This window comes from Camelus bactrianus, chromosome 14 (assembly GCF_048773025.1).
Source record: "Camelus bactrianus isolate YW-2024 breed Bactrian camel chromosome 14, ASM4877302v1, whole genome shotgun sequence".
Classification (NCBI taxonomy): Eukaryota; Metazoa; Chordata; class Mammalia; order Artiodactyla; family Camelidae; genus Camelus; species Camelus bactrianus.
This window is the reverse complement of record NC_133552.1, coordinates 61,411,614-61,420,790: the sequence shown is the minus strand read 5'-3', so window position 1 is coordinate 61,420,790 and position 9,177 is coordinate 61,411,614. Positions and strand designations below refer to the sequence as shown.

General features: G+C 52.8%; 1 protein-coding gene across 1 annotated transcript; it reads left to right on the top strand.

The window, feature by feature from the left end:
* Positions 1 to 407: 407 nt before the first annotated feature.
* LOC105072659 (G-protein coupled receptor 183-like) lies at positions 408 to 8,375 on the top strand. The gene is made up of 3 exons (XM_074378644.1): positions 408 to 829; positions 950 to 1,233; positions 5,905 to 8,375. Exons 2-3 carry the CDS (start codon positions 1,171 to 1,173, stop codon positions 6,982 to 6,984), a joined length of 1,143 nt encoding a protein of 380 aa, XP_074234745.1. The 5' UTR covers positions 408 to 829; positions 950 to 1,170; the 3' UTR covers positions 6,985 to 8,375.
* Positions 8,376 to 9,177: the final 802 nt, after the last annotated feature.

The window sequence follows — 9,177 nt, the reverse complement described above, 5'->3', positions numbered from 1 at the left end:
CTTCTCTCAGTGTTCAGAGAGCCCTCGCAAGGAAGCACACACTCCCCGCCCTGGGACAATTTAGGACTGAGGCGCGGTAATCCCAGGATGGGCTTGATGCCTCATGTCGGCCAGCCATGTGGTAGGGGAAGCGTCTCCGGCACATGAGCAGAAGGGCCGGCTGGGGGACACCCTGGTTTCATTTGTCACCCCGCCCGTCCAGTCCCTGCCAAGTGCAGCTCCTGGGAGCACAGCCCATCAGGGCTGAAGATGGGTTTTCAAGCTCCATTAAAGCACCTTGCCTGGATGACACCCAAGAAGTCCCGAGCCAGCCAAGTCTCTCCTCACTTTCCTGCCCAGCCTGAGCACGTCAGGTCCCCAGAAGCCACTTCTTGTTTATTTCGCTCATTGCCCCCCGTTGGGGGGAGATGCCAACTGCTTTTGAAGTTCCTGACCCTGGTGGCTTGAGAGTCACATGGTCTAAATCCCAGCCTGTGGGGGGCACAGAAATGGAACAGAAGGGAAACTGGCTCCTAAAGCGACTTTCCTCCTTGGGGGATGGGGGGACAAGCCGGGGCGGGCAGGCCTGTGGCTCAGTGAGCTCGTCCTGTGGCAGGAAGATCACCTTGGCTGATACCTTGGTGTTTTTTTTCTTTTTTTCTTTTTTTTTTTTTCCAGCAGGGCTGGGTGAAGGGAAGAAGAGTGTGAAGTCTAGTGTGGTGAACTGATTCAACTTCTGCAGAGGGGAGGGTGCTGGGGGCACCTTCCATGCTCCAGGGCCACCTGAGGAGGCTGCGGTCGCCGGACGAGGCTCTGCTGGGCTCCCAGTGCATCACCCTTGGTGGGTGAGGTAAGTGGCCCAGAGGTGAGTCTTTTCAGGCAGGAGAAGGGTGTGCCTAGCGGGGCTCGGGGAGAAAGACTCAGATTGTACTGCTCTTTGCACATCCTCTCTTTCTGCTTCTGTTGGCAGAGGGCAGAGCATCCTTACCTGACCTCAGCCCACCAGCCGGGACCTCTGCCCGTCCTGACAGGGCAGAAGGACAGGTCGGGCCAGAAGGACCAAAGGTCAGCGTCACATCACTGAGCAAAACTGCCTGATGGGCCCTGGCTGCCTTCACTGGTTCAGACCTCGTGGCGTACATAATCTTTGGAGCCCTCTGGAAGCCCTGGTGATCATTCATTCTCCCCTACATGGCTGCACTAACTGGTAGCCCCCTAACAGGACCACACCTTGCCCTCCACAATCACAGCTGGGTGAGTCTCAAAAGGCAAATACTCTTGTGAGCTGGAAATGCATCGGTAACTTCCTATTAGGACATAAAAGACTTCAGGGGAGGGAAAATGTCCCTTCTTCCCTCTGGCTTCTTTGGCTGGCCCACTTGTTACAGCAGCAAGAGACAGATTCACAGGAGAAAAACAGACAAAAGCTTAAAAACACGTGTCCATGGGAGAGAGCCAGGAAAACTGAGTAACTTGCTCAAATGACCAAAACCACCACCTTAAAGATATTTTCTTCAGCTAAAGACCACAGAAGATGTTGGGGGTGGGGGAGCCAGTTATGGGAGGTGATCAGGAAAAGCACAGTAAACAAGGGTAATTATGCAGACTTCAGTCGGTGCCTTCTGCATTGACTAGAGTTTCTAGAGACTGAGTCATGCCCCTCTTCCTGGTAGGGGGAGATATCCTTCCAAACATAAATGTCCGTTACGAAGAGTAACTTTGACTTGGTTTTCAGAGCTTCTCCTGTGCCTGCAGTTTCTTAAAAATAAACAGCTTAAAGCAATCCTTAGGCCAAACAGGCATATTTTGGAGTGGCAAATTCTGTTCCCCTACAAGACAAATGGAGGGTCATTTCCCAAGAGCAGAGTGGAATGGGTTGGAGAAATGGGATACTTTGTGCTCGTGGGGGAGAAACTGTGGGGGGTGGGGGGCAGGGTGATGGGTGCAGAAAGGGCGGAGGAGCACACCTTCGGGCAGGTGTGGGCAGAGCCCACAGCGCACAGGCCAGCTGACCGGTCAGGAGCTGGGCAGTTAGTGCCCGTGGTGGGGAAGGGCTGCATCCACATTAATAAGCCAAGGATGCGCTGGGGGGACAGGCCATCAGGTCCGAAGCGTGAGGGCCCCCAGAGCAGCTCCTAGACTCACAGCTGTGACAGCTCCCACCCTCCACTCCTTGGGGTGTAGGTGTAACCTCTTTGTGAGTGCCCCGGGGAGGGGGGATGACGGGGCTCCTAGTTGCATCCAGAACACTTGTTTTGTGCACAATACCCAAAAAGGAAGAAGACTAGAAGAGATCTGTGGGGCCCAGCATTACCGAAGTGGCAGGGCAGAGCCAAGGAGTGTGGGTCACGGGGAGAAGGTACCAGTGTTGTCAGGCACCGCATGAGCACGGGGTTGGGGGGGGTGGATGCTGCAGAGGCTGGAGGTTCTGGGAAGGAGGTGGTGGTTGGCAGGGCCTCTGGTTGTGCCTGGTGCCCTGCACTGTGGGTTTGTGTGTGGTGAGTCCTGGGGAGGAGGCCCAGAAAAGTCAGAAGAGGGGATGCTTGCCAGGGGGAGGGTCTCTTTAGAAACCAGTCCCTTCCCTGTGCCCAGTGACTCCTGAGCCGACAGGGAAAGGGGCACACAATGTTCCAACAGATGTCAAATCACTGCCCTGTGACTGGAAAAGTGATTCTAGCAGCTGAGTTGACCTGTGGCTGGGACCATCCTGACCTAAACCGGCTGCTTGAGACGCCCTCTGCCTCCTACTCGGGGGCACAGAAGCCCCTCCCCACGGCCCCACCTCAGTGCAGCCTGAGGACCAGGTTGTTCAGAGCAGGCAGGAGACCGACTGGGGGCTGTTTCTACAAAGTCTCTGAGCAGATTCACATCTCGGGGCTCAGAGACTCAGAGTCTAGGGCTGCATGGAGGACCATGGTCAAAGCCCCAGGGTGGGGTCGGGGTGTGAAGGGAGCCGCTCCTTCCTCTGCAGAGTCAGCCCCTCCCTAACCCCTGAGCTGGGCAAAGAGCCCCTTCCTGCCCAGTTTTCATTAGCTGTCCCCCCACCTTCCTTTCCTGGAAGCAGCTCAGGGACTGGCGGTGGGGACAGGTGAGACCTGCTTTTCCATTTCTGTCCTCAGGCCCTGGCAAGGGCGGCTTCTCCAGTGCAATTCAAGGGGCACGGGCTTTTTATGTACCTAAGGGCTTGGGGTGCCAGAAAAACAGTCTGCTTGCATAAGCCCAATTTAATAGAAAGAATAATAAAAAAGAAAACAGCAGAAGGGGGATTGCATGCGTTTTAACATGTTTATTACTTACTGGTGCTTTACCAGTCAAGCTTAGAAGAAAGAAATGTATAAACAGTACTAGTAACACCTCCATTTAGCAGTTTTCACTTGCACAGCTTATCTATTCAGTCGGAAGGAAGCCTTCAGATGGTAAAGATTTGGTTCTTTCTCATCTCCTGAATATAACCAGCAGCTGGCGCAGCTCCTGGAAATTTCATGATTACGCCTAGGCTGAAATGAGGCACAACGACAGCAGGCTCCCTGCCAGCCAGTTCCAAACTGGCAAAGGAGAGGACAGCTGTGTCCTGACTCAAGTGAGGCCATGGGGCTCATGGAGCTGGTGCCCTTCAGGCCAGCACCTGACTACAGAAGTTCGCCACCTGGATCTCAGGTCCTGCGTCTGTGAGCTACTGTGGCCCTTGGATAAACCACACACCGGATGTACACCTCAGTGTTCACATGTGCACCACGTGGACAGCCACTCAGGCCTCACCTGCTGCACAAAGAGCCTTGAGTAGGCCCACCCCAGCTCTCTTGTCTCTTTGTGTGGAAACTGAAGGTCAAAGGATGATCAGAATGCAGATGGTAGAAATGGAGGTGTGTAGAGCAAAGGCAGGGCTAGTTTAGCAGACTGGGAAAATGGGCTGGAAAGAGGAAAACATAGACATTTTTGACAGACAACCCAGTAGAAAAAGGGACAAAATCTTTATATACCATAAAGAAGATATATAAATGATCAATAAACCTGTGAGAAGGTGCTTGACGTCAGTAGTCATTAGCCAAATACCAACTGAAACCACAAGAAGATACCCTGCACACCCAACAAAACAGTTCACCCGAAAAAGACTGACCATGCCCAGTGTCCGCGAGGACAAGGCGCCCTGGGGACTCCCGTACACTCTTGGAGTATGAAGAGTGGCTACTTTGGCAAACTGTTTTTCAGGACTACTAAAACAGAGTGTGCAGAACCTGTGACTTGCCAGCCTCACTCCTGGCTAGATCCTCGGCCAAATGTATACTTATGAGCCACCAAAGACACGTGGAAGAATGTGCAGAGCTGAATTTGATATAACGGAAACATTCATCAACAGTAGGATGGATATAGATGGTGATGCATTCATACAAGGAACTATCCCACAGCAACGAGAAGGAACAAACCACAACTACACCCCACAGCACGAGTGAATCTCACAGACTAATGCTGACTCAATGAAGCTGTGCACGTAAGGGTACATACACACATAGTGCTCGATTTCATTGACTTTGTTTCAGAAGCAGGCATACTGACTCGTGATTTTAGAAGTTGGAGATTGATTACCCTGGCGTAGAGGTAGAGGTTGGGGTGGGCAAAGGAGAATTTCTTGGGGAGTTAGTGAGGTGTTTCCTAATCTGGGTGCTAATCACACAGATGTGTTCACTTTTTGAAAATTGTCAAGCTGCCCTTTTATGATTTGTGTGCATTTTTGCACGTATGTGTTAAGAATTTTAAAAGGCTGCAAATTCTTTGATGTTCCTCCAATTGAGAGGTGGGGGCTGTGTCCCCTCCTCTCGATTCTGGGTGAGCTTGTGACTCACTTGTAACGGACTGTGAAAGTGATGATGCCACATTTCTGAGGCCAGGTTGGAAAAGGTGATGGAGTGTTTTCAAATATAGCATTAATAGGAAACTAGGGGTTCAGTAAGGCCAACAGGTCAGGAGACAATTGTCATTGAAAAAGAGACCTTATTACTTACAGACCCAAAGAAGAGGGGCAACACCACATCACAGGGGTCACAGGGGGCAGTCGTGGGGTCAGTCAGGAGACAGAAGGAGAGAAGCAAAATGTGGGCAAGAGCCTTACTGTGGTTTCTATGAGAAGGAACAGGCAAGACAGGGTAAGCAGGCTTAGGACTGGCCAGTTTGAACCTCCTCCGGGAGCTCTGGGACACAGGGGCTGCCCCTGGTACCCGGCCCCAGGGTGGCTCGGGCAGGTAGGTAGGAGTGGTTGGGATGCGACTCTGGAATGGTTGGTTTGCGTTTGAAAAGTGCACTCAAGTAACTGGCTAACCCAAGTAGGGGCAGTCCCTCCAGGGTCAGCCAGGCCCCAAGATGTCACAGCATCAGAATATAGAGAATAAAAAACTAAGAGCCTCTACCTAATTTCTGGGACACTTTCTTTTAGAGCCTCAAGCTGCTGTGTAAGAACAGAGTTACGTTCAGGCCGCCATATTGTGAGGAAGCCCCCATCTCATGAGCAACCCCATGCAGGTGCCTTAGTTGACAGCCTCAGTGGAGGCTCCAGCCAAAAACCACAAACCACAACTCGTCTGACTGAAGTCACCTCCAGATGGTCCCAGCCTCTGCCACTGAGTAACCCGCAACTGTTGATTCTTCCCGGCTGAGGCTCCCAACATTGGAGAACAGAGAAAAGCCATTCCCACTGTGTTCCGTTCAAAATCTGACTGTAAACATAATAAAGTATATTTTCAGCTGCTAAGGGGGGAGGTGTAATTTGTTACACAGCAACAGTAACTGGAACAGTATGTCACACTTCAAGATAAAGTTTCCTTAAAAAGAAATGTTTCTCATGTGCATGTTGCTTCAGCAAATTATTATTACTATATAGAGGTGTAACCCCACAGATGCAATATTACATCTTAATTTTTTTGTCTCCCCAAGGACCTCTATGACATGGCTTCCAGCACGGCTGGTCCAAACAGGCTCATCCACCATGCCAACTCCTGCCTTCCTCACCACCTACCCCGGGCGGCCAGCGTGACGCTCTCTCTGTTCTACATGGCCCTGTTGGTCTTCAGCGCTCTGGGAAACATCCTTGCCCTTTTCCTTGTCTATCAAAAGGGCAAGAAGATCAACTCAACAGGTGTCTACCTGGTCCACTTGGCAGCGTCCGACCTCCTCTTCACCCTGGTCCTGCCCGGAAAGATCACCTATTACACACTGGACTTCAACTGGCCTTTCGGTGAAGGGCTCTGCAGGCTGATGGCATTCATGTTCTACGTGAACACCCACTCGGGCATCTACCTGATGACGTGCGTGAGCGTAGACCGTTACCTGGCTGTGGTCCGCACCCACCAGTGGCCCCAGCTCCGCGAGGCCGGGAGGGCCAGGCTGGTCTGTGTGGCTGTCTGGGCCCTGGCATCTCTGCAGACGGTGCCCCTGCTCTTGATCCCTTTGACCAAGCTGGTGGCCGGCAGGCTGACCTGCATGGAGTACGACAGTGTGGAGCCGGTGCTCAGGCTGCCCGTCATGATCCTGCTGATCTCTGCCCTGAGCTTCTGCGGGCCGGTGGGCATCATTCTCTTCTGCTACGTGAAGATCACCCTGAAGTTGTGCAGGGAAGCCCGAGACAACCCTCTGACGAGCGGGAAGGGGCACCACCGCAGGGCCTGCCTGCTCATCCTGGTGGTGCTGGTGGCTGTGGTTGCGTGTTTCATCCCCTACCACCTCAACGTCATCCAGTTCATGGTGAGACGGATGCTCCGCCCGCCAACCTGCCCCGAGCAGAGGGCTTTCAAACTGTCCCTTCAGCTCACCGTGTGCCTCATGAACATGAACTGCAGCATTGACCCCATCATCTACTTCTTTGCGTCTACACGTTACAGAAATTGGCTCCTCGGCGTTTTGAAACGCAAAGCGTCAGCATCCTCCTCCTCTTCCTGCCCGGGAAGAGCTTCCTCAGAAACACAAAGTATCAACCAGACTGGAGGCTCTGCACCCTTAGAGGAGAATGAGGTCTGACGGATCATGCGCTTTAAGACTGAGTCTCGGTTGGGGGCCTAAAGTTAATACAGTTTGGGGAGTGGTTTCTTTAGGAAAAAGAATACAAAACAATAGATGCAAAATTAGGTGTGGGGTCTTGGATGGTGAGTGAGGAGCCCTAAGGTTTGCGTTGGCTTCAAGGTGAATCCACCTTTAATGTATCCTAGTAAACACCACTGCATCCTTGGCCTCCGGTCTTCCATTTCTTCCCGGAAAAAGAGTATTTTCACAGCAAATGCAGACAAGACCAAAAGAATCGTTGGCTGAGTCCTAGACCCACCATTTAGACAAGGTTTCCAATTTGGGGAGGCAAATTGTTGCAAAGAGTAAAAGTACCCCTCCCCCAAAACAAACTTTCTAAAAGTTGAGAGTTAACATTTACAAAAATGCCAAGGCTTTCCTAAGAAAGTAAAAAAAAATGCAGGGAGGATGCTCTCCAAGCTATTGTTCTGGCCGCGTCTTCTGTCGGGGAGTGGGAGTGAGGGACTGGGTATTTAGTTTCTAGGAAGAGTCTGAGTGGTGCAGGGAGGACGCGTGGCCGTATGACGTGTGTTAAGTGTGCTGAAACCCTTCCCTGCACCCTTCCCCGGCCACTCTCATGGGAGCCCGCAGTCTGTGTCCACACTGGGCCGGGTGGAAAGCTCGCACCCCTACCCTGCCCGCACTAACCCAGCCCTTATCAGAGCACACAGGGGTGGTGGGAAGGGACCTGGCCAGTCCACAGTGTGCAGGGGCTCGAGGACCAGCGCTGCCCTCACCACCAGAGGCCTCCTCCTGGGGAGGGGCCAGGGCTGCTGACCTAACTCCGGACGTTATACAGTCTTCTTGACCGTCCTCACAGGCGGTTCTCATCACCTACCTGTCTGCCTTGCACGCCAGGCTCCTCGGATCCAAAGCTGCTTGGGGCTGGTTTGTGCTGAGCACGTGGAAGTAGGAAGGAGGAAGTCGCATCTGGAGGGCATCTGGGAACAAAACAGCACCAGGAAAGAGGACGAGATCAGGAGCTCCAGCAGGAAGCAGCAACAATGGGTGGGCGAGAGCACAGAGCCGAGGGCCCTCTGGTTTCCTGCACGCAGCTGCAGGAGGAGGGGAATGGCTCTCTCTCCAGGCTAGGTGACGATGGGTGTGATTTACAAACAGGAAAACCTGAGTTCTGAGGCTGAACCAGCCGGGGATGCCCCAGGCTCTGAGTATGGACTCCTGAGCTCAGGAGGTCAGCAGGGGAAGCGTCCTGCTGAAGATTCATGTCCACGCCTGAGCCTCATTGTCCTTGTCTGTAAAAACAGAGACTATAATATCTACCACATGGGGTTACTGTGTGTTGCAGGGGGTGGGGGGTGGTCCATGAATCAACACATGTGTAAATCATTTAAAACTAAAGCAATCATTTAAATGAAAACTGACTGTGGCCTCTGAAGTTTTCTGAGTGGGCTGGCACAACTCATATCAGCAGGGATATACATCTCATTATTACCAGGCCCCTAGGGCAGTGGTTCTCAAAGTGTGGTCCCCACACCAGCAGTGTCAGCACCACCTGGAGACTTGTTAGAAATGCACATTCTCAGGCTGCGCCCCAGACCTGCTGGGCCGGCGCTCTGGGTCTTACCAAGCCCCTGGGGTGGTCCCACTGCCCGCTCAGACTTGAGAACCACTGGCCCTCCTTAGAGACTCTTGTCGGCCTCTCTCTTGCCCACGGTATGAGTTTGCTGGGGCTGCTGTAATAAAGCACCGCCAGCCGAGGGGGGCTGCAGAGGGATTCGAGGAGGTGAGCTGCCCAGCTGGAAGAATGCGCGAGAAGCCGACGGGGGGCGAAACGCACTTCATTACAGTACAAGCGGGTGGCGCGCGGCGGGCAGCGGGCGGCGGAGCTTAGCACCTTCTTCTAGTGCAACCAGGTGGCGCACCCGCGTGGCGCACTTGTCCTGCTTCTATCTGTTCTGCCCGCACGTGTGCATTGTTTCTTTGTCCATCCTACTTACAGAATGCTACTAGCGCATGCGTACCTTTACGTCTTTGTTTATAAGGCCTACATAACTGGCGCGTGCGTACATTTACCTGTTACCAGGTGTAAGCTATTGTGAACCTTGGCCTGAGCCCCACGGCCTAGTCACTTAAGGCTGCCACAAGCACCATCAACTGGGTGACTTGAACAACAAAAAACACATTCTCTCA

Coding starts and splice junctions, on each gene's coding strand:
- LOC105072659 (XM_074378644.1), top strand. CDS start 1,171: ATGGCTGCACTAACTGGTAGCCCCCTAACAGGACCACACCTTGCCCTC. Junction 1,234..5,904: donor CCCTCCACAATCACAGCTGG/GTGAGTCTCAAA, acceptor TGTCTCCCCAAG/GACCTCTATGACATGGCTTC.